This window comes from Ambystoma mexicanum, chromosome 8 (assembly GCF_040938575.1).
Source record: "Ambystoma mexicanum isolate Mex_15411 chromosome 8, UKY_AmexF1_1, whole genome shotgun sequence".
Lineage (NCBI taxonomy): Eukaryota > Metazoa > Chordata > Amphibia > Caudata > Ambystomatidae > Ambystoma > Ambystoma mexicanum.
In genome coordinates, this window is record NC_090929.1 from 906,243,599 (window position 1) to 906,267,838 (window position 24,240).

A 24,240-nucleotide genomic window follows, 5' to 3' on the forward strand; every position below is an offset into this window, starting at 1 on the left:
ATTGACTTTGCTAGTCTTAATTTCTGAACAGAACCAGTACAAACCATCATATTGTGGACGTACTGGCTGGGGCAATTCAATTGCCCCGGGGTCTGTTAGTCGAGGGGGCATGTCTCCGTCCCCCCTGATTGAGTTTTGGCTGGTGGCAGTGGATACTACTTTTTATATTCGACCGCGAATATATCTCTATGGGATTTCCCATTGTTCGAGGCTACCAACTTTAATTATTTAATTCCTATAGCCTCGAACATACCGCTGGTTTATTTATTTAATATTAATTCTCGGGTTGGTATTTTTTGCCAGAACTCGGTTCTAAAATGGCGTTTGTGTTCTCTTCTGTGACTCCAACCCAAGTCGAGCCCTTTGTTCCACTTTTTGGCGGGCCTCTCCACAGAAGCCCTCCAAAGTGGTGCCACCCTGTCTGGGATACTTAGGAGGGGTGGAGGGGAATTTAGGCACCCTGGACTGAGTTGCCTAGGCAACTCAAGTCGCACTCCGTCCTGATTGGCCCAAGTGGTGAGCCGGCCGGCTCACCACTTAGCATGTTTGAGTGACAACTAGGCTGAGTGAATGGGGGTTTTCAGCATAAAAGCAGGGCTTTGGGGACTGGAAGTTTAAAAGTCGCCACAGGACCTAAGAATCCGACGAGGGAGAAGCTGAGCCGACCTGCTACGACGACACCACCGGTGGAGCCCTGCTGGACCGTCTCACCACTTTTCCCAACGACAGAGGAGATCTCCAGCCCGGAGAGTCTTCTTCCTTCGACTGGTGGGGATAACCAGTCTGCTTCCTTTTTCGCTTCCTGGAGCATCTCGTGGCCGCCTTGCCTGTGCCAAGCACCCCGGCAACCGGGATACCACGTTTTACCACTACCGCGAATCAAAGGGTAGTACCTATAACCGGAAAACTCTGCGGCTGGTTTTTTTCTTGGCAGTGCAATGACCTTCATCTTTCCTCCACGGTGAGATCTTCTCTTCCTCTGGACAACTTGCACCTGCTGCCAGGAACAACTGCCCCGCTGGAGGATCCTTTCCACATAAGGTACCGTGTTCCGTCTGGCTTCCCTTGCAACCGACTGTACGGGGTAGATTTAGCCCCTGGCTTTCGAACCTGTGTTAGCCTGGGACACCCTGGCTAAACTTTTCTGAGCCTAACTAAAACCTTTCTGAACTCCCTGCAAGACTTTTTAAGCCTGTTGTCATTGTGTGATCTTGGGTGCATTTGTGCCCTGCTCTCTCCAAGAGTGGGCCCGGCCTATGGACTTTGGCTCACAAGTAACGCTTGACTTTCCTGCCTTGCTTAAGAGTTCCTAAGGATTAGTGTGGTGTATTTGCCTATATTCTGCCTTTTTCCCTCCCTTTTTCGTTAACTTATTGGAGTGCCATCTATAGTTAAGCGCTCACCTCTGGCTGGAAATAAGTGGTGTTAACTAAGACTTGTCTGATAAGGAATAAGGGATGTATATATAATAATAGTAACTGTGTTGAGAGTGATTTACAATAATAGTGCTGGAGTGTTTCAATCAGTGTGTTTTTAAATAAATAATTATATACCTTGATACCAAAGCTCTGGTCAGTGTTTGCTTGTGCTATTGTATCTGAGTGCCTATTTTGTATGCTTTGCATACTGCCTAACTCTTCTTGAGGGAAGTCTGACTGCTCAGCCACAGCTACCAAGTGAATCTGTGTGGTGCAGACTGCTACCAAGTGGGTTTACTGCCAAACACCTGTAGTCTTAAATCTTTTGCAGTGGTCCAAGAAGGAACTGCACAGGTTTCTGCCTAACACTGACAAATCCAAAGCCTCTGAAAATTCTTGCTTGATTTTGACAAAAACCTCATCTGCTTCAGAAGACAACGGCAGGGGTTCAGGAACCGAGACAAAGATTATTCTGGAGGGTATTAATAATTGAGGCATAGCCCAATAACCACTGCAGCAGTAACCATCCATTCTAAGAAATCCTCTTGTTTGCTTTCGTGTGTGGGGTCTGGGCACTTATAAAATTACATTGATTTGACATTTGGACAGGTGACTCTCACCTCTCAGCAGTGATAGCATGACCAAGATAATTAACTCTTATTTGACACAATTGATGTTTTTTAGGCTAAATGTCCCTTCAAAGCAAGAGCCTTCAATAGGTCAAGAGAGTCTTGCTCAAAAGCTTCCAATCTGGTTACGCCAACAAAACATCCTCTACACACTGACCCAAAACTACCCACCCCCTCTTTCAGTGCACCAAGATCTTTTTTAAATCTGAGTGAAGGGTTGGACTTTACACATATCCCTGAGGCAGCCTCATGAAAACAACATTGAATATTTTCCTAAGTAAATAGAAATAAAATCTGACTGCCAGATGGCATGTGTATACAAAGAAAGAAGAGCACAAATGTACCATGATAAAGTACGTAGCGGTGGAAGGTATACAGGACAGAATGGTAGCAGGGTTAGGGATGATAGGAAAAGCAGGCAGTGCTCTATATTGAAAGCACAGGGGTATTGCACAACTTGATAGGTGCCTTCCCAGGCTTTTTAATATGACTTATCTGTGGATTACCAGGACTACAGTATGTACAGTAATTCCTTGCTTAAGCAATGATCCAATGACAGGCTTTATACCTTCTTCAGCCTCTTTCAAAATGAGATGATGTGGTAGGAACAGAAGAGGTTTAGCTCGATTCAGAAAAATATGCACACACTGGTCCAACATGCATTCCACTTCATTTGCATGCATGGACCACAATTGCACTGAAATCCGATCCAACAGTCCTTGTTGCCATAAGGAAGTATTGTTCTGCATTTCTCCTTTCGAATTTTGAGACACTTTTAACGCAGCCAGAAAATCCAATTCTCTGTATGCGGAGCAATTTAAATAAATACCATCAGGGGAACACAGAGGCACAATAAACAGTGCAACTCATTTTAGACAACACATCTAACCCTAATCAATTCACAGGTCTAGAGAGGCACAATAGAAAAGCGTGGTCCTCAAATACTACAGGACCCAAAATGACAGATGTGTAAAGCAAGGAGCTGGCTGGGGTATTGGTAGGCCCCCAATTCCTACAGCATTTACCTCTTCATCTGAACAAGTGGAAACTCAAGAGGCTGTTAAGGTTTAGCGCAATGCTCCGGTATCAACAAGACAGAAAACACTTGGTCTGCTAACCATACAGTTAACGTAAGGATCAATAGTTATCAATGTTGTAACGACCTTACATGGAACTCTGCCAGTCCTATTGTGCATGTTAGATGGTGGAAAAGACTGTGAGATGGAAAGAGGGAGCTGTGTAGGTTGTGCTGACTGCTGAGCCAGTCGATGCAGGCACTAGGGTTATAAGGAGTACAGCAGTAACTCCTAGTCTTCTTAAGTCAGTACATAATCTATATAGTTTCTTATTTGCACCAGTTTTCATTTACATATATTTTATATATAACTTAACATTCTCTTGACTCCAGATTCCTACCTGCTACATATTCATTCAACATATATCATGCTTATTTCTCAATGCATATTGTACACAACGGGCTCTTTAAAGTACAAACAAATTGGTTTATACATTATCCTACTTTGTAAAAGCATACCATGATTTACAAGAAGCAACGTTGTCTAATCCAAACAGGATTCAAGGATATACAAATGACATCTTGCTGATTTCCAGAGTATCATTTATAGATGTTGGTTAAATAAAATATAACACTAGTTAATGCTGCAGAGAACAGAAGTAGTTGGGCAGTCTGTCAGACGCTGTGAAATGGAAGAAGTGAGAATTCTCTTTATGACCAAATCTCAAATAAGAAATATTGGTAAAACCAATAGTTATGGCTATTCAAATATAGAGAGTAGGTGTGTTTGTCCTGTAGGGGCTTAACAGAAAAATCATGCCTTCTACATGTCAAAGCCATAAATATTGGCTTTTCCGAGGGTGGTTTCATGTGAGGTTCTCCTAATAGTTTTAGAAAATATTTTCCCATATAGTTAAATGTTTTTTCTGTGTTTCTTCAGCTTTTTCTTGTAGCATGCATGGACGTATTGATAATTGACAAAAATATCAGTTTCTAAATTTTTGCCCAGCACATGTTCTAGTTTTTGTAATTTTACCATATTATAAATATTTGTTTTGTACTAAAAACATTTGGCTCAAAGTGGTGCCTGTAACCATCTGCTCTTCTTTCTTTTTATGGCAGCTTTACTTCAAATCCTTGCAGCGGCTGAGGCTGAGCGGGACGTGGTGTATTTTACCTTTGGTGACCATCATTTAATGTGGGACATTTATAATATGCACAGCGCCCTTGTGGCGAAGGAAAAGACAGTTGGTAAGCCCAAAATAATCTTGGAACTTCTTTTTAATGCAAACCTGAGGTTTTCTGAAGAAACAATAGTGATTTCCATGTGTATTGCACTTCCAAAATCAAGCACTGTCATAAAGATGCAGCGCTCCCCACTTGTCCTGTGGCTGCTGTAAGGAAGGCATGGTATCAACAGTAAGACAGACACAAGTGATTACAGATGGGAACAAGCTAAAACCATCAAAAAATAATAACGCAGTCTTAGTGGTTTCTTGTCAAAATAAAAGGGCCTATACGAAAAAACCTATTGCCAATCCATACCTCTAAATTCAATCAGCATGGGGAATAATATTACAAAAAGAAAGAAGTGTTCAAAATGATATGTCACGATGTTCAGGGTGTTGGCCTCCCTTCCCCCAGTTTTTAGCACTGGACAATGCGGTTCACTTAAGCCTAGCAGAGTCTCTGGCTTCTTTAGCACAAGGATACAGTTCATATCATAACATCGGAACCTTCTGTATGCAAGTCTCTTTACTCCTCAAAGTCTCTTCTTTCAGATGGCCTGATGTAACCAAGAGAAAAACAATAAGTTATTTTCCTCTTTGGATTTCTACAAGTATTCACTTTAGGTGATTCACTATTTACCCAGATCACCCTCAGTCGGGCTCAGATCTCTGTAGCACAATATCTGTTCCCTTTTGATCCCCCTCAGTCGAGCTCAGATCTCTTTAGTACTATGTTCGTAGGATATTCTTTCTGGTGACTCACGGTTCACCCGGATCCCCGTCAGCCAGCTCAGATCCCCTTCTTAATACTATTTAATACTAAATAGCTTAAATCCCTAAACTGGGCTCGGACCAATTTCAATCAAGTATCGAAGACTTTCGAACGTGCACAGGGTTTTGCTTGACTCGTTGCAGGACCACTTTGATTTTATAATTTCTTCTCTTTACAGTTGTCACCTTTGTTTTTGGATACCTAACAAAGAATTTCGAATGAGAACACCCGAGGTGCAGGACCGCTCCATTTACGCTATCTATCTGCACTTCCAAGTTTCAGTCACTCATATAGTGCATTAATTATGTTCACATCACTTGCCACATATACTTCATGCACTGTCCTCTTCAAGTTCCTTCATACAATGTTGCTGCTTGCAACCTTGGGTTCCAGACAGCTGGGTTTGGTATCGGTCTCCCCAACTCACCGGCTCTGCTGCCTTCATTGGCTTTTCTTTGTTGTAGCAGCCAAGGACAGTACCACGGCGGCAATCAAATCTCCCCGCCTTGACTATCGATGCTGAAGAGCCCCAGGTATCTCTGACACACAATGCAGGAGTCTTCAGCTTTGATTCCAGGTCTCACGTTGTCTACTCTCAAATGCTCATAAAAGTTACGGTCTTTCGGTGAAAAGGTCAAGGGCCCTTCCTTTGTATTTCTTTTCTGTGTCGCCGTCTTTCGCCTTGTATTAAACTGCCATCTTAGAACTGCTGCTTCCTCATGTGCTTTGCCTCACTCAGAGTGTGTTCTCGTGCTCCGCCTTTTATCAGTGTGGGAAAGTGGGATGGAAGTCAGGTGTGTGTAATGATCAGTAATTGCCTGATCCTGCCTGACCATCGTATTGGGACATGTCAGGTATACAGCTCGGGTGTTAGTCCGTTTTCCCTCACAGTGAATTGTCAGTGACAACATGTTTGTGACAGAAAAAGGGGGGGTTTGATTGAATCCCTAATACCAAGTTGTATACTACCTGGTAGGATCGGGTAAAGGTGTTATAGGGAAGGGGATATCGCATCTAACCGTCCGGTGTCCCACTTCTACTCCCCGAAGACGCTACATCCAGGTGATCCTCCTGCACTGGACCACCCCCAGGAACTGGACCCAAAAGCGATGGCCGTGTCCTGGCCACCTGTATGACAGATCCCCGGGGACTAGCGGGTGAGACACCTTCATGTTTCTCATACTGCCAATCATCCATTCCTGTTTTCATCCTTTGCATTCTGGCACTGTAATTGTATTTTTTTGAAGCACCAAAATGCAAAGTAAAACATGAGGTCAGGTCGACTACACCCACCTGCCGTGTCTAGTAGAGAGTTCTGCAATGGATTAACTGCTGCTACCTAAGTTAGTTTATCAAATGTAACCTCGTATTATTCTTGATTGGCGTTGATAGCCTTTTTGCCTTCAATACAAGTGAAAGACTGTCCTGATCATGACAGACAATGCAGTGGTTATGCACTATCTGAACAAACGGGGAGGCGTAGGGCACTTCCTCTGCACATGGAGGCAATGCAGCTCTGGTTTTGCAGTCCACCTAGCTTGGACATGGAACACAACAGGGGATGCCCTGAGCAGGCAGGGGTTGGTCTCCCATGAGTGAGAGTTGTGCCAGGAAGTTCTTTTAGAGAACTTAACCCTCTTGGCAACCCCTCAAGTGGATCTGTTCACATCCAGTTCCAACAGGAAATGCAAGCTGTTCTGCTCTAGGGAATTTGGCCAGAGTGGAGAACTGGAAATGTCTGCTTCTATATGCATTCCCACTGATCCCTGTCATCCTTTATGTTACCAGGAGGTTGAGAAGGTTCAAAACGACAATGATCCTGATGGTCCTCAATTGGGCCAGGAGGAGGTGGTACCCAGAACCTCTGGACATGGCCATCTGCCCTCCTTGGCTTCTTCCTCAAAGAACAGCTTTGCTCTCACAAGCGGAAGGCCTAATTCTAATGGATTTCTTCCAACCTGGGAGGGACCACAGTCCTCTAACCTAAACATCCCGACCCAGGATGAGGGAGCAGAAAAAAACGCAAGGAAATAGAAGTAAAGTAAAAGAGGGGGAGAGAGAACTCTAACCCACAGAAGAAACCTAAGTATATAAAATCCCCACAAAGGATGGGTAGGGAGGGATCAGAGTTACCTAAACGTTACCGACCCAGGATGAGGCAGCACAGAGAAGTAAAGACAAAGAGGTAAAAGAGGGAGAGAGACAGAAAAATTAAATAAAATATAACACAAAAAACGCTAACCCAACTCTCAACTTTTTTCATACAAATCTCATACAGAAAACCAGAGAACCACCTCTCTGCACAGCAATCCACATGCACTTCACCACACTGCAACCACAGACTAACAATACATAACCTGGCACAACAGCACATGGGAGTTCACACAGACCCTTTAACCACGCTTAAGCTCAGCGAACTGTGCAAACCGAACTGAGGCTGCCAACACAACATCACAAATCTCACTTTCCTATTCCCAACTACACGCTACTAACCCTCCACCAAACCCCCTTTTTCACACTCTCCTTTTCAGATCCACCAGAGCACCTAGGGACCACTTCGGTGATGACAGTGTGAGGTCCAAATACCTTTAACATTAACCTACGGATGACTCATTTATGATGTATATCTTCCAGTGCAGCTGCTCTTTGGAAACTTTTCTGCCACCAGGGGGTGCAGCGTGACTCTGCGTCGGCTCCACTCAACACCTCTAGGTGCCTCATACTGGACCCGACGTCTCATCCAGTATGTTTTGAGGCGCTGTGACCTTAGTTCCTTTTTTCTGTGCACTCTGCTATCTTGAAGAACACCTCTTCTGTAGGTTTGGGGGTTTCATGTCATGCCGAATCTCACATAGTCCTCAAGGTTTAAAATTTGCATTGACTGGGGGTTCCAGATGTCCGTTTTCTGACCCATGCAGGATTTGTTTTTACTTTCTGGGGGAAGGTCATGGCACGCAGGCTAGCGAGTTGTCAGTCGATGCACCCTAGAGCACTTTAGGAGCGCCCTGTAAAGCTTGTGGCCTTTTCCCACTAGGTAAAAGGTGTCAGACTGACCTGTTTGACGTTTTCGGGTGCGGAACGTTATACAGAAGAACTTTCTCTGATCCCCAAGGATAAGAAGAAGAAGCATTGCAAGAGGTCACTTCCCCCAGCGATTCCTCAAAACAACATTATTTTTCATTATCCAAGAGGAGACTTTGTTGTTGATAAAACCCTCACTTTTGATAAAGCTCCCACTGTCAAATTGTCTACTCAGTCCCAGGGACGCCTGAAGAAAAGTCACCACAGGTACCTTTTCCTGTCCAATCCTCCACGCCAGAGGAATGGGGGGCTTTTCGGCTCAATTTGTTGGAAATCTTTGGGGGGGGGCTGAGGTGATCTAAGAGGAGGCTTGTCAGCTTCAACCGTGCCCTTACCATCCCTAGATGCAAAGATCCTATGGAGAAGAATTCTGCCATATATCCCCTGTGTGTGGGGTGGGGGATTTCCCTGTTGGCGCAGAATGATGCCTTACCTGTCTGATGCTTGGGGCCTTATGAGTTGTTCACCAGGGTTGTTGCCTCTCTGTTCAACACCTTCCAGACTAACCGCCTCCAGTCAATGTTTGCCTCCTGTAGGGGAGGCATGGTATCACAAGTATGACACTGACACAATGGGTACAATTTGTAAAACCTTTATTGAAATTGTTGGGGCTGGGCGGGGGCGCTGTTGCGCTCAAGGAAGATGGCCGCCTGATTCCTGAGCTCCACATCCCGGCACCATTCTCTCACAATATTACTGATGGAAAAAGTGCTGCGATAACGCCACAAAATTGCTGCGAGCCCTGGGGAAGAGCACAGAAACTAGACCACAGGGGCTGATCCCTGCATCTGCTGCACAGAGACTGTTGCGATACATCGCCTCTTCACAACCCCGGAGACGGCCTGGCGAGGCCTTGTCCCTGCCTCCGTGAGAGCTGACGCCGGCCACAATATCCCGTGATACGCCTGCGGCGTACCGATTGAGGGGCCGGCAGCCCTTCTGGGATGGGATTCCAGACGCATCATCATCACGGACGATCCCTCCCCGGCACTTCATCTATGGTGCGCATCGCCCTGCTCGCGCCCCCGGGCCACAACAGAGTGGGACCATCTTGGTACGGAGGCCGCACCACTCACATCAGACATCACAGAAGAGCCCGGTGAGTACCGAGTACCAAGGCTACTATACGCTGTCACGGAGGCCCCCCTCCCGGCACCCCAACCATAGCACGCTCCTCTCTACTCGCCTCCCCGGGGGCCGGACCAGAGTGGGAACACCTCGGCTCCGTTTCTACGCTTCCCAGCGCCTTCCACCGCAGAGGGCCCTGGTGAATCCCCCAGCACTGAACCTGCTCTGCAACCTGCATCAGGGTAGGCTGCTCCAAGCCCCTGCAGTAACTCATAGCCAGCAGCCAGTTGTGCAGCTGTCCCTACCGGTGCGTATCCCTGCCAATCTTCGTACGCATAGTGTGGGCGTGTCTCCCCGGAAACATTTCAGAATCAGGTCTTGGAGGTTGCCACCTCCCCCACCCTTCTTATCAGCCCCGACACACTGCTAACTGCAGCCACCCGGGCTGCCAATCAAGAACAGCGGCCTGCCCGGGCACTCGACCGAGACATTCCATCAGGGCCCCTCCTCGCCAGAGATACATGCCGCACTAGCCCTAATCAGGCAGCCCCTCCGCCCTGATCAAAAATAAAGGGCTCTGGGGGGTAAACTTGGTGCCTTCCAGATGCCCCCCCCCCCTGCATGCTTCCGGGGCCAAACTACTGGACTCTCACTAAGGGAGCCCCAGCTCAAGCTTCTGCACACTTGGCACTGCAGATACTAAAGCAAACTACCCCCCCCCCCCCCCACTCCTCCCAGTCCCTGGAGCTAGGACCAGCCGGGTGCAACTAATCTTAGGAGAAGCTGGATACGCCAGGACACGATTTCCCAGTGTATTAAGGCAGCCCTATCCAACCCTAACGCACTTTTAAATTTGAGGTGCTCAGGTGAGGCCTCCAACTCTATTAAACCACACCCTACTGCTGGGAACACCCTGCGCATCCTTGCCACAGGGAAGTGGTAACGGCGCTGGTGCACTAAAGCATACCGTAACAACCAGCACGCTACGAAAGGGGTGACTCCTGCAATCGACCTGGGGCCCTCTAACCCTACTCAGAGTGCCGTGTATCTGTTAGCCAAAGAGACACTTGTACACTCAACTGGACCAGGCACTAGCGCAGCAAACGGACCCCTGATCTGGCACAGATCCAACACCGACTACCAGCCAGCTCAATCCCTCCTGGAGCCTGCAGCGCCAAAATATCCCCTAACCTGATCTACCTCAGATACCGGATCACAGCTACTACACTCACCTCTCTGCGGCAAAGACTGCTACTACGACTGGTTTTACCGCTCCACGTGGCACAAGCAGCAACACCTCACAAAAAGTTCCTCTGGTCCGCAAACAGAAGCCCTGATGTGCTTAACTTAGCCCCTACAACCGCACCAAGGGCCTACCTCGCTGTCCTACCAGCTGCAAAGACTCTCTTACCCCAGGACCCTGAGGAGGGAGCCCCTGTAGCGTTGACCATAGCGATCTGCGTCAGCTGCACTGGCCGACACTATGACAAAGGGCGCGGGTAAAAAACGAAGCTCCATCAACATGTTCGCGAAAACCAGGTCCAAGCCCGCTGAGGATAGCACCGGCACAGGTGAGGCATCATGCAGTACACTAACTCACCACGAATCCGGCAAGCTGCATTTTATGATGGAGTACATGCGAGAGCGGTTCACCTCCCTCCACGCCAAGTTGGATGATATGAATGGCACAATTAGTTCCATCAAGTCACATATATACAGATCTGACGCCCGAATCACAGAAGTGGAATCCAGAGTTGGAAACACCAAAGATGAGGTCCGCACACTAAGAGCTGATTTCACCTCTCTATCAAAGCAGGTGCTCACTATTGGTAAAAGAATGACAACCTCGAGTCCAGATCCATACGCAACAACCTACGGGTGGTAGGGGTTCCTGAAGACAACATCACTGAACTAATGGAGGAATTCATGGAGCGGACACTACTGTCATTGCTTGACAATCCCAAACTGTCTCCACAATTCACCATCGAGTAAGCCCACCGTATGCTTGCCCCCAAGCCGAAAGCTGCCCCCCCCACACCCGCCCAATTATTGCTCGGGTGCTTAATTAGAGAGACCGGGACGCCTTACTTCGAGCAGCTGGAGTCAAAGGGGAGCTGCTGCTGGGCTCCAACAGGATACACTTGTACCCAGACTTCTCGGCTAATGTTCAGCAGGAGCGAAAGTCCTTCATGGCCACCAAAAAGAGACTTTGCGAACACAATGTGAAGTATGCCATGCTCTTCTTGGCAAAACTGAGAATTGAACACTGCAACAAAGTTTACTTCTTCACCATGCCAGAAGAGGCAATGAGATTCATGGATGAACACTTACCGGAGTGAATTGCATCAACGTGTTCTCACAGCAATTAACTTTTACACGCAGATCCTACCACCATAATGCTGTGCAAGGTGTTCTACAGGGATAAGCCCTCTTTTCCCTCAATTGTCGACACTCGCAGCAAAAGGGTGGCTTTTGCAGCTTTGATTCGGCGCCATATCCCACGTTAAAAACTTGTGTAAATCCATTATGGCCACCAAAAGAGGCTTTGCGAACACAACATGAAGTATGCTGTGCTCTTTCTGGCAAACCTGAGAATTGAATACCGCAACAAGGTACACTTCTTCACCATTAGTCAGATCAACGAAAGGAGGAGGACGCGGAACGCAGATACGGGAGCCGCGTATGCAATACAGCACATGGCTCCAACTAAGATATGGATACACGCTAAGGAGACCGACGCGGTCTCCCACTTTGGGTACACCCAGTGCGACAGGAAAAGACTATCTGCCAGCCTGGGAGTCTGAAGCAAAGAATTATACAAACAGAACTACCGACACCCTGTTTGCAGATCTGTGCAGCACACTATGCTGCACGAATCCTGGCCTTATCTTGCAAAGACAACAGAGCACTTAACTTTGATCTTCCCGTTCCAGAATGGCCCACAGACCTTGGGATCCAGTTACCGACTCATGTGAAATATAGCTGAGTCTACCAACAGGACGCCCTGAAGAAGGTGGTTGTAAATTTTTACATAACCCACTGAAACGTGACCACACTAAGGGAAACGTTGAAGACAAATCTGATTTAGACAAGTCGTGCTGCCTTGCTTTGGGTGTGATCCAGAGCAAGTCTCTGAGCAGCATGTGGGGGATGGCGGGCTGCAGGAGGCGTGTGTCAGTTGAAATGTCATCAGCCATCCATTGAATTACATGTTTCAGTTGGCCTGCTAAATAGGAAAGTTCGAAGTTGGGGACCTTCAGGCCACCTTTGTCGTAAGGTCTCTGAAGCGTTTCAAGAGCAACCCTGTGTCTTCCTTCATGCCACAGGAATTTCCTGCAGAGTTTATTTAAGTCTCTGAAGAATTGCTGCGGGATATAGTATGGAACATTGGTGAAGAAGTGTAATAGTCTGGGCAAAACGACCATTTTGAGCAGACCCGCTCTTCCTGCTACCGAGAGTGGTAGCTTGGCCCATAAATCCATAGATTTTACTAGGCCATCTTTGGGTCTCACTGTGTTCAAGACGTGTTCAGGTTTGGGGTTGCGATGGATCATAATGCCCAGGTACTTAAAGGAGGTGGTTTCCCACTTAAGGGCTGGGGTTGGGAGGCTGTCAGTGCTGGGCACGCTCAAGGCCGCCAGGAGGTAAAGGCAGGATTTGTCGTGGTTGATCTGTATCCCTGTGTATCTGGGGAACCCTTCCAAGGACTCGAGTATGTATGGTAATATATGTTCGGGATCTTTTAAGTAGAGGAGCATGTCGTCCGCGTACATAGAGACTAAGTGGGTCACGCCATCTATCACTATGCCCCCATCACTTTACTCTTGCCTTAAATATGCTGCTACTGGTTCAATAGCTATAACTTATAGGATGGGGGAGAGCGGGCATCTTTGCCGGGTGCCCCGTTAAAGATTCCATTTATCCGAGAAGGTGCTGTTGGTTCGCACTCTGGCGGTGGGATCTGTATATGTGAGTTTAACCCACTTTAGGAACGCCGGCCCTATTCCCATCTTGGTCATGGTGGCGTGTAGCCATCTCCACCGGACCGAATCGAATGCCTTAGAGGCGTCTAGGGACGCAACCGCGCATTTCTCTGTCCTGTTATTGGTGCTGTGTATAACATGGTGCAGCATACGCAGGTTTTCAGTGATGGATCGGCCAGGCACATACCTTGTCTGATCATGGTGAATCAGTATCGGGATGGTTTTCCGCAGCCTCCTCGCTAGCAGTGCCGTCAGTATCTTATTGTCTACATTCAACATGACTAGGGGCCTATATGAGCCACATTCTAAGCTGTCTTTGTTAGGTTTTAGTAGTGGGATGATTACGGCTTCTCTCATGGTGTTTGGGAGGGTGCCCACTTCATATGCCTCGTTGTATACTTGGGCTAATAGTGGGGCTAGTATGTCTTCGTATGTTTTATAGAACTCTCCCGGGAGCCCGTCGGGTCCTGAAGCCTTCGCCGAGGGTAGTGATCTGATGGTGGCCATGACCTCTTCTGGGGTGATCGGCTCTTCTAAGGTCTCGGCTCTTTATCTAGGTTTGGCAGCTTGATGATGTCAAGGACATCATCTATCTCGGTGTCTGTTGATGATGGTGGGGGGGGGGGTCAGAGCAGAGGGCCTGATAGTACTCAGTGAATGCCTGGTTTATTTCCGCCTGTGTGTGTGCAACCGAGCCGTCCACCCCGCGGACCTGGCAGATGGGCTTCCTGGGGACTTCTCGCTTGTAAAGCCATGCCAATAGCTTCCCAGGTTTATCCCCTAGGGCATGACTCCTTTCAATATATTTTGCGTGACTGAGTTGCTTGCTTAAGTTCAACTACTCTTTTTATGTGGGCTGGGTCAGGGGGGGCTCTAGCCTCCAGTTCCCTCAGCTCATCTTCAGCACGTGCAAGCATGGTCACTGTGGACTTTTGGGCTCCTCCCGTGGCCGCTATCATTTCCCCTCTCATTACCACTTTGTATGCTTCCTATGCCGTGCTAATGTGTTGGACGCTGTCTAAGTCTGTTTGCCAATAGTCTGTTGTGCCCTTCCTGATTTGTTCGCAGAAGGCTCCGTCCAACAGTGCCTTGCTTCGGAGTCTCCATGTGGGCACGGGGGTCTGGGTATGAGCACTGTCCAAGTGGTTGTTAGCGGGGAGTGATCTGACAGCACTCTGGCTTGGTATTGTGTGTTCTCGAATGAGGCCTGGTGTTCCTCACTCACAAAATGCAGTCTATTCTAGTGTGCACCGTGTGTGGAGGTGAGTAAAGGAGTACCTTCTTTCCCCGGGAGGTTGTTCTCTCCAGAGGTCTTTCAGAGCCAGTGCTGTGTTAGTGCGTTCACTATTTTGGCGGGGGGGAGTGACGGGCGTGTTTGTTGTCTGCACAGTTGTCTGATCTGTCAGTGTGGGGGTCTAGGGTGCAGTTGTGATCTCCTCCCTATATCAGGATGTTGTCTGTGTATGGGTCCAGTCGTGTGTACAACGAGCGGAAGAAGACGGTGGCTTCATGGTTATGGGTGTAGGTGTTAACCAGGCAAAGTTCCTTCCCTTCAATGGTGCCTTGTATTAAGGCCATTCTGCCTTCATCATCTGTTTTAGTTTGTGTCAGTTTGATGGGGGTGGTTGGGGCAATCCAAATTAGGACTCCTCTACTGTACGTGGAGTACGTGGTGCCTACTAGAGTTCCCCTCCATACTTTAGCTAGTGCTGTTAGCTTTTGTGCATTCAGGGGGGTCTCCTGCAGGAGGGCAATTCCTACTTTACAACGTCTCATAAAAGTATGAATTCGATGTTGCTAGACGTAGCTGTTCATTCCTCTGACGTTCCATGATATGATTCTGATTTTGTCAGCCATGGGCTTGGTGTGGTTGCGAGCTAGTAGGTGGCCCGTGGGGCGATTCGGCTTTCTGATCTGGCGATTTATCATGCTTTGGGTGGTCTTGGTACATTCCATATAAAACTTTAACTGGGTTCCCGGCTTGAGGGTTCCCTTCCCCGTGAATATTAAACTTTAACTTTCCCCGTAACAAAACAAGTCTAGCAAGGTTTCTCCGTTCTGACTACCCTGTTTCCGCTCCATTAGACCTTGGGTCTCTTGGTTCCCTACGGGCGGGTTAACTACCCAAACTATTCCTGGGGATAGGAGTAGGTTTGCTTCAGATGGTGCCGACTAAGAAGCAGTTTGTGTCCAGTGTGGCTCCGGTTAAATCGAAGTTGCCGCGTTTTGTAGCGTGGTGCAGTGTCTCATGGGTGCGCTGCCTGGGAATTGTAGAAGTTGTCTCTTATGGTGCAGTTTGCCGTGGTTTGCACTGTTTCACCTCGAGGTCAGGGACCTGCTCTCTGTCCATCCATTCACTGACTTCGGTGGGCGTATCGAATAAGTGGGCTTTGTTGTTGTGCAGGACTTTCAGTCTTGCTGGGTAGAGAAGCATGTAACGCAGGCCCGCATTTTTCAATCTAGCTTTGGTGTGGATAAATTGGGCTCTACTCATTTGGACTTGTAGGGCATAGTCTGGATAAATGGCGACTTTTGCAGAGCCTCTTTGTATGCAGCCACCCGATCTTGAGAAGGCTAAGATAGTTTCTCTATCTTTGTAATTGAGGACTTTGGCTATTATTCGTCTGGGTGAGTTCCCCGGGGGCGGCCGCTTGGCGAGGGATCGGTGGGCTCGCTCAATAGTGAAGCCTTGTGATAGTTTCCCGGCTCCAATTTCTTGTAGTAGGAGGTCCTCAGCGTAGTTCGTGGGATCGTTTTCTTCGATACCCTCTGGCAAGCCTATAATTCTGGTATTATTATATCGGCGCGCCCGCCCTTCTGCCTCATCAGCTCTGTCTTCTAGGTTTTTTACCTTCTGCGCAAGGGCATCTACTTCTTTTAGTAGCTGGGTATTTGCCTCAGTGTTCTCGCGCACTTGGGTTTCCAGAGCTTCCGTTCTACTCGCTATAGAGCGCACTTCTTGCCGTAATAAGTTTAGGTCAATTGCAACAGCGTCTATTTTGCTTTCCATTTTTTTTTTGAAGCGTCATGATGGCCTCTAAGAGCTGCGAGTTCGCCGGTTCTGGGGGCTCAGTGTTCGATGTCTCCACATTGGTGGTACAGGCGTCTGGTCTGGTCGTGCCAGTGGCCGGATAGGTCTCCATGGTGGTTTGTTTGTGCTTGCTTCTTGACTCTTTTGTGGTCATCCCCCTGAGGGCAGGCGGGCCTGCCGGGGTCTCCTCCGTGGTTGTTTAGTGGTAGCTGAGATGGCTTGCTTACAGGTAGCATGGTTTCTGCACGCTTCCTGGGGCCTATCTGGCTCGAGTGTATCACACACTTTCCTTTAGGCGAGCTTGGGGTGGATTAATAGATTCTCTATGGTGTTGTTAGGCTGTTGTGCACCTGTGGTGTGCAGGGCTCGCGGATCGGGCTTCTCTTGTCTTGTTTGGCGGGGTGCCCCTGTATCAGTCACTGCAGTGCACAAGGGGGGCCAGGGGAGCATGCTGTTTCAAGGCTCACCGCTCTGGTACTGTCTAGCAGGGTGCCAAATTTTGTTCAGGGCCGACTTCAGCGGCCGCGATGTATCACTGTGAACCATGTGGTAACACTGTGTGTTGCCCACCGCTGGGTGCGGTTTGTGGCTGCAGGATATGTATGTTCTGTAATCGGGGGCCTCTGTGGGGGCAGCGCCGCTCATATGTTGCATTAGGGCAGTGAGGGGAGCGGGGCTCAGAGGAGGGTCTTCCGGATCCCTGTGTGCTTGGGTCTCCTTTCTCTCTCTTCACGGTGCGAGGCACCCAATTTCCCCGGCGGCGCTGTTCCAGTGGGTTATGGGTGCTCTCAGGCAAACTTGCGCCATCTACGATCTCGGGCGTGAGGTCCGACAAGGAAGCAGATCACTTGGCGGCTGCCATTTTCCTGGGCTTGTCGTTCTACGTCACACGGTGCGGTGTCTCAGCAGTGGATCGTAGCCGTTCCAAACTTCGGCTAAGGGTGTTCTAGGCATTCGTCTGCATTTGTGGTGATTTTCGGTCGCTTTTGTAATTCGTAGCTTGAGTTTGCGGCAGTTCAATGGGCACATCAAGCGGAGCTGCTTGAGATACGTCTTCCCTACATGGCGGTTAGCCACGCCCCCCCACGTAGGAAATACAAAGATATCTTGTAAGTCCAAGACCCAGACTCCATATATCATATGGACTAGGAGGTTAGTTTAGATACCCCTGGTAAAAACACAAAGGACTTGTGACTTTGGGAAGGTGTGCATTTTAGAAGCATATGTCGGTATGTAAAATGGTTTCTTCTCTTGCTTCCTGAAATAATAAGTCGCACAATAAGTTACAGTTGATATGATTTAGGAGATTTTTTGATCTGAATATCATAAGATGAATGTGATTTTTCGTTTATACTTTATGTATATGTTATGTATGTGTTATCGTGAATAACTGTTGCTGTACTATACATTTTTTCTGATTGATTTTTACCTTATAATAAATATATAATTGTATGTCTGGCTTTTTAGGCAAGATGAGTATAAGAAGTGTGAAAAGTTCACTTATAGTTCCCTTGTCCTTAATTGCCTGACGCTAGAAGCAAGGAGAAGGAAGGAACAAGATTGTGTACTCATTGAGTAGTGGAGTGGCACAACTGAGTGATTCACTTATGAAGTGTATAAACACGGATAGGGGACATTCTTTTGGTTTGATACACTTCTCCACCATGCCACAGGAGGCAATGAGGTTCATAGACGAACACTTTCTGGGGTGACCTCAATCAACATGTACTTTCATTGACTAACCTTGGTACGCAGATCCGTCTCCAGCTCTACACTGTAAGGCACAAAAGCCACATACTATTTCTGCAGGAAGCACACGCATTGACAGCACAGAACAAAAGATGTGCTAAGAGCTGGGGGAACACAGCGCTATTACACCACATATTCATCCCAAAATTGGGGTGTCATGATCATTGTCCACAAATCGCTTCATTTCACCTGTATCAAATCACACCTGGACCCCCAGGGCGATATGTGCTACATCGGGGTAACCTTCTAGGCCGAGAACTCTTATTGCTCAATGTGTACGGTCCAAATATTGATGACCCTGAGTTTTATGCTGAGCTACTGGGTCTACTCACACTCTACCCCCTGGCCCCTGTGAAATTCGGAGGCGACTTTAACACCATAATGAACGTTATGCTTGATAGGTCTGGCTCCAGACCCTGGCATCTCACAAAATCGGCCCAGGTGTTACAGCAGGCCATGGGCGATATGGGTGTGGTGGACGCCTGGACGACACTGAAACCTATGCTGCGCAAGTATTCATTCTATTCCACTGTCCATGGCACGCATTCCCGGATAGTTCTGTCGTGGGTGTCAGACACACTAATCGGCCACCTAACTGAAACAGATATCCTTCCCAGGACGTTCTCAGATCATTCTCCCATCTCCATTTCACTGTCGCTGCAGAATGCGGCAAAAAGGCACAGACTGTGACGTCTTAAGCTGCAGCCATTGTCGGACCCTGTTTTCGCAGCCGATATGGGTAAACATATAAAAGAATACTTTGACATAAAAACAAGTTCGATGGACAGTATTGCGACCCTCTGGGAAGCCTTCAAGGTTTATATACAAGGCGTCATCCTTGCGACAGAATTTGGTATACTCAAAACTATACGGGGGGACATTCTGTCCAGCAAATCCAACCTGCGCTTCCTAGAACAGGCATATGAAACCGGGCCAGAAAGCTTGATACTAAGAGACTTTCTTGAGACATTCTGGGGACATGCTGACTGGGATCTAAAATGTCTTGATAACCCAGGTCTTGCTAGGAATACGGGAAGGGAGAATGCCCTGGGAAGCTTCTAGTAGGTATGATTAAGCAAGCGCGCGGTCACCAGCAGATCCCATCAGTCCAAGATGTGTTGGACCAGGTGGTCTACTCTGCATCTGACGTGAACCAAGTGTTTCGGGCTTTCTACACCGCACTGTACTCCAATTCCAACGCAGCCACACAATCCGAAATAACGGCATTGCTCGATAGCCTCCCACTGTCCATACTATCGGAGGACGCCAAATTAAACCTGGATCGGCCATTTACCCCTGATGAATTATTTTGTGCCATCGACACCCTCTCGTCTAGTAGGGCCCCCGGCCGCGACAGTCTCTCAATGCAGTTTTACAAACATTTGAAATCCTCCTTGGTCCCCAGGTTGCTCTCCCTATTGGAAGAAGCATGTACCCAGGGATTCTTCCCCCTTCCCTCCGTGAAGCAATGATCATTGTATTGCTTAAGACAGATAAACCTCAGATCAATGTGGGTCGTATCGCCCCCTTTCACTAATAAACTCTGATGTAAACATTTTTGGCAAAGTTCTGGCAATGCGCCTGGCCTCGTATATGGTCCCTATTGTCCACCCTGATGAATCTGGGTCACGGCCCTGCACTTAAGATGTCTTTTCGACATCATAGCACAACTGGACCCAGAACCACAAGCAGTGGCCAATGCGCTAGATACACAAAAGGCCTTCGACTCGATCTTGTGGCAGTCCATGTTGGCTGTGCTTGAAAAATGCAACTTTGGGACAGGATTTATATAATGGGTTCGTCTTTTGTACACAACGCCCATTGCTAGGGTAAATGTAAATGGCGTTCTCTCTCCCCCATCGAAATAAGCAGCGGGACTAGGAAGGCCTGCCCACTATCCCCTCTTGTGTATGCAATAGTAATGGAGCCATCCGCAGTAGACATTCGCATAGGGGAATCTGCCTGACGGGGGAGCCTGAGATCATCGTAATGTATGCCGACGACACCCTGCTATTCATCCGGGACACGGTTTGCCGCCTGCTGCCGATCATGCAGGAAGTAGACACCTTTGGTGCCCTGTCAGTACTGAGGGTAAACTGCGCCAAATCAGAATTATTCCCGCTTACTGACTCTACTACTCCCCTGCCCGACTTGATGGGTTTTGTTTGGTCCCCATAAGAGATTAAATACTTAGGGGTGACGGTAACGTGACACACCACATCCCTATACACTTGCAACTATGGGGTATATCTCCCTAAACTAGAGACCAAACATAACTCCTGGGCTAATCTCCCTTTCGCCATCGCAGGTCGCATTGCTCTTCTCAAGATGATCATCCTCCCTAGGCTATTACATTACTTTACAAATATTCCACTATGGCCTGGAAAGAAGTTCTTCGACTCACTAAAAAAGGTTATTGACAACTTCATGTGGCACTCAGGGGTGGTTCGACTCAAGTGGGATACCCTGACACGCCCACACACACAGGGGGGATTTGCTGCCCCTTACTTCCAAAACTACTGGATAGCAGCGCATGCACAATTTGCGGTTAACTGGTTCAACACTGACCCAACACACCGACACCTGAAGATTGAACGACTCTCTGCGGGCACACGTGATGTCGGCACACTGACACTACCATCCAAACACTTTAGCGCAGACACCTTGGACCTTGCGCTGGTGACCGCACACGCCTGGAAGTTAATATGGAAGCTGGTAGGCAACCCTCACCCCTATCACTGAGATCTTCCATTGTGGAATTTCTTCCCTTCCTTCCCCAGCACTAGCGGGGCAGAATCAACTTGGTGGGCTGCAGACGGTTACACGACAATGGGTGACATGCATATGATGGAGACTTTTATTTCCTTTCAAGACTTACCTGGTCCCCCAAATATACGTGGGCAATGATGGTTGCAATACGTAGGGCTTCGGCGAGCCACCAAAAAAACCTGGTTTGCATACCCCATATAACAGCCCGATGAACCGATACTAGAAATTGTAATGAGGGGGACCACTGTACAAAGACGAGTAACTACACTATACAATGCACTGCAGAACCGCAAGTTTGACAAAACTTGGGGACGCCTGGGCCAGGGATCTCGAAATTACCATCACAGACGAAATCTGGGAATCCATGTGTTTGCAGACCCAGGCAATGTCTTTCAACTCTAGGTTTCAACTGATTCAATTTAAAGTATTACACAGATTTCAATATGCCCCGGCCAGATTGCATCAGTTGACCCAGTCCCATCCCAATCACTGCCTCCGTTGTCATGCCGAGAATGCAGGATGCATTCACATACTTTAGCGCTGTCCTAGGCTGGAGGACTACTGGAGAGGGGTCTGTGAGACCATGTCGGAAATCTTCAATAGGACTATCGAGCCTACCCCATTAGTGTGTCTGTTCCACCGAAATGAACAATTACCAAGCAATTATCACAGGTTGGCTAGCCTCTGTCCACTTTTAGCTACCCGTGAAATCTTGCTGCTCTGGCTCCGCCCTACCACTCCCACAGTGATGCAGTGGCTGCGTGCAGTCACATGAGCATCAGCCATTGAAGAACGGTGGGCCTTATTGCAGCCCTCTAGCAGTAAACCCAGAGACATATGGCCCCCCTTTTGAAGTTGTCTGTTAACTCAAGACCCTGATTAATAGTTCGAAAGGCGTCTTGTATCTAAGGACCCACATACTCCTCGCCTGTCTTACCGCATTGCTGTGTTCACAATCCCTCCCTCATTATGTTCTATTATATAGTTTATGTTGTAACCGCTGTACGATTAACAATAATGTTTGTTAAAATGTTCTTGCTGTTATCAAAAAGTTGAGCTCTGATTCTGTTGTAATGTCAGCACACAATAAAAGTTTTTAAAAAAGAAATAGTTGGAGCTGGAGAAACTCCTACTTTGCCCTTTAACTAAGATGGGAGTAGTCTCGACCATCAAACGATAAACAAAACCGTCATAGTGGAGTCCGTCAAATCAAAATGGCCTATGCTAACAAAACCTAATGCCTGCCCCATCTCTTGTACAAAAAAGTGTATAAACGAGAAATGTATGCAAAGGAAATATCAGTGTTCAAAAGAATAAATGTGGTTGAATCAGCTCTCCTGCCCACGTTAGACCTTGCAGAGTAAGGCTGTACCTGTAGGCAGAATGACACACTATGGCTCGGTTTTCAACACAATAAACAGTTCCAAAATGTGGATCGAAGCCCGTCTGGCCTTCCACGTTAGTCTCTTTTCCTGACTTCCAAATAATGTTTCAACAAAAAGTTCACATAGATCCCCCTCTGTCAGGCTCAGACCTCTCAAAACAAGTTCACGTAGGGCCCACTCTGTCGGGATTAGACCTTTCACGACAAAGTTAAAATAAAAACTTGCAAGGGGGCTCCCTGCCCCGAGCGTATTACACTTTGGGTCTCCCTCTGTCGAGCTCGGACCACTTTCGGATGTTAAAGACTGAATGTGCGTGTGCTTCTTTACAAGCCACGGCAGGACCACTTGCGACTCAAAGTTCACGGTTTAACTTTCACTCTTGCTGTTCATTCACTTTATCACTTTAAACAATGTACCATTCACAGAGACATTTGAGTGGGCTACTTCCTTTCGCCGGAACACTCCGTTCTCCAGCATGGGGTCTGGCATGGAGTCACATGCTCATGAATATTACCCGTTGTCAGGCTGGGAATCTTCAGTAAAAGAAAAAACGGTTTCACTTTCACTTAAAACTGAATTTCTCCTCTAAACCAATCGCTGTCCTCTGGGTCATAATGCTCCCATCCAATGACAGTCCTCTCCCTAAGCCCCTCCACTAGCAGCCATCTTCAGATTTTTACCACACGTTTCAGTGTTGGAGTCCGCGAGTTTGCTCTCTGAGCTATTTGTACGTTTTTTTCATTTTTTTGACATAAAAAGTTCTATTTTTGTTTCAAAGAAGCCAGTGTGCTCTTTGCTTCATCGGCCGACAGCGGGGACCCATTGCTGGTGAAGTTCTGCGCGCCTCAAGGGTGAAGATCATCAAAGATTCTAGAAGGTCCTTGGGCCTACTTCACACCCTCCAACCGTGACTGAGGAGGAGGAGGAGGAGGAGGAGGAGGAGGGAAGATCCCTCTTCAGGCACTGCACCAAATGCGGGCTACGTAATGTGTTTGTGGAGGACAAGCACCTGCAATGCCACTACTGCCTGCACCCGGACCACAAGGAAGGTGGAGTGCGAGATATGCCTCGGTTTCTCCAAGAAGATGACGAATGACAGGCATAGTAGACTGGCAGCGTGGCTAAACGCCAAGGCCTCTGACCTGTGCTCCGAGCAGGTTCATGCCTCACCCAGGACTGACCGGTCTGAGGATCGGTCTTCTAAGTATTTTGAGGGCACCTCATCCATGGGGGCCCAAGATAAGGCCTAGAACCGCAATTCCGAGTCCACCGGGTTCACTATCGACATCACCTTCTGCCTCCATTGCCAGCCGGCAATCAAGCTCCTCTTCGAAGAGGAAGACATCTACTCCGGCTAAACTACGGGAGAAATCCGAGAAGCCGCAGATAGAGGAGAAGAAGGCTGAACAGCCCAAGCAGGCTCAACCGGCACAGGCTAAGGCCTCGACGGCGACTGCATCATCGACTGCTACTGCCACAACTAAGGATGCTTATCCTGCAAGGGTAGCCCCACGGCTCAGAAGGTGTCCCTACCCCCAAGGCGCAACGCCGACGCAGTGACTTTGGCAAAGTCTGCAGGCACGCCAGAAGGGGGGAGACCGGCTCAGGCCCCAGTTCAAAACTCAGAGGGGGGAAAAAATATGGGAGCGGTGAGGATGCCCTGAAATAGCCCTCCAAGGCCGTCGTCCAAACCATGGAGGTCTCGTCCACGGACGACGAAGACCAGGAGACCTTACACACGGTCCTCGAGGACATTGAAGAGGAGGACGACGGTGCAGGACCTAGATTTCCTGTTCTACCTTCTCAGCAGAGGGACATTTCCTTGGATATTCTGTCGACCCTGCACACCTTGGTGTCAGTGATCCAGATGAGAATTCCTCCGTCTCCGCTACTTATGGTCCCCCAGCCCCAGATCAGCCTCCAGCAAAGAAGAGGAAGCGTCATCCGACACCCACATTTCAAGCTATGCCACCACGTCGGGTCCTTTCTCCCCCAGAAGACACAGGGATGGATACGCCCACAAAGATTGATGATGACAAGGATATCGTTGCAGCGGACGGAGAATCTCCACATTTGGATGCTACACATACGGTGTCCCCACGGGACGAGGT

The 24,240-nt window shown here is 48.1% G+C and overlaps 1 protein-coding gene across 5 annotated transcripts in view; it reads left to right on the forward strand.

Moving 5' to 3' along the window:
- Nucleotides 1–24,240, forward strand: part of PARG (poly(ADP-ribose) glycohydrolase) — a 2,316,516-nt gene that overhangs the window by 2,150,264 nt on the left and 142,012 nt on the right. For all 5 annotated transcript variants that reach the window (XM_069610798.1, XM_069610799.1, XM_069610802.1 and 2 more), the window contains one exon: nucleotides 4,185–4,313. In XM_069610798.1, coding sequence (XP_069466899.1) covers nucleotides 4,185–4,313 — 129 coding nt within the window. The remainder of the gene's footprint in view (nucleotides 1–4,184; nucleotides 4,314–24,240) is intronic.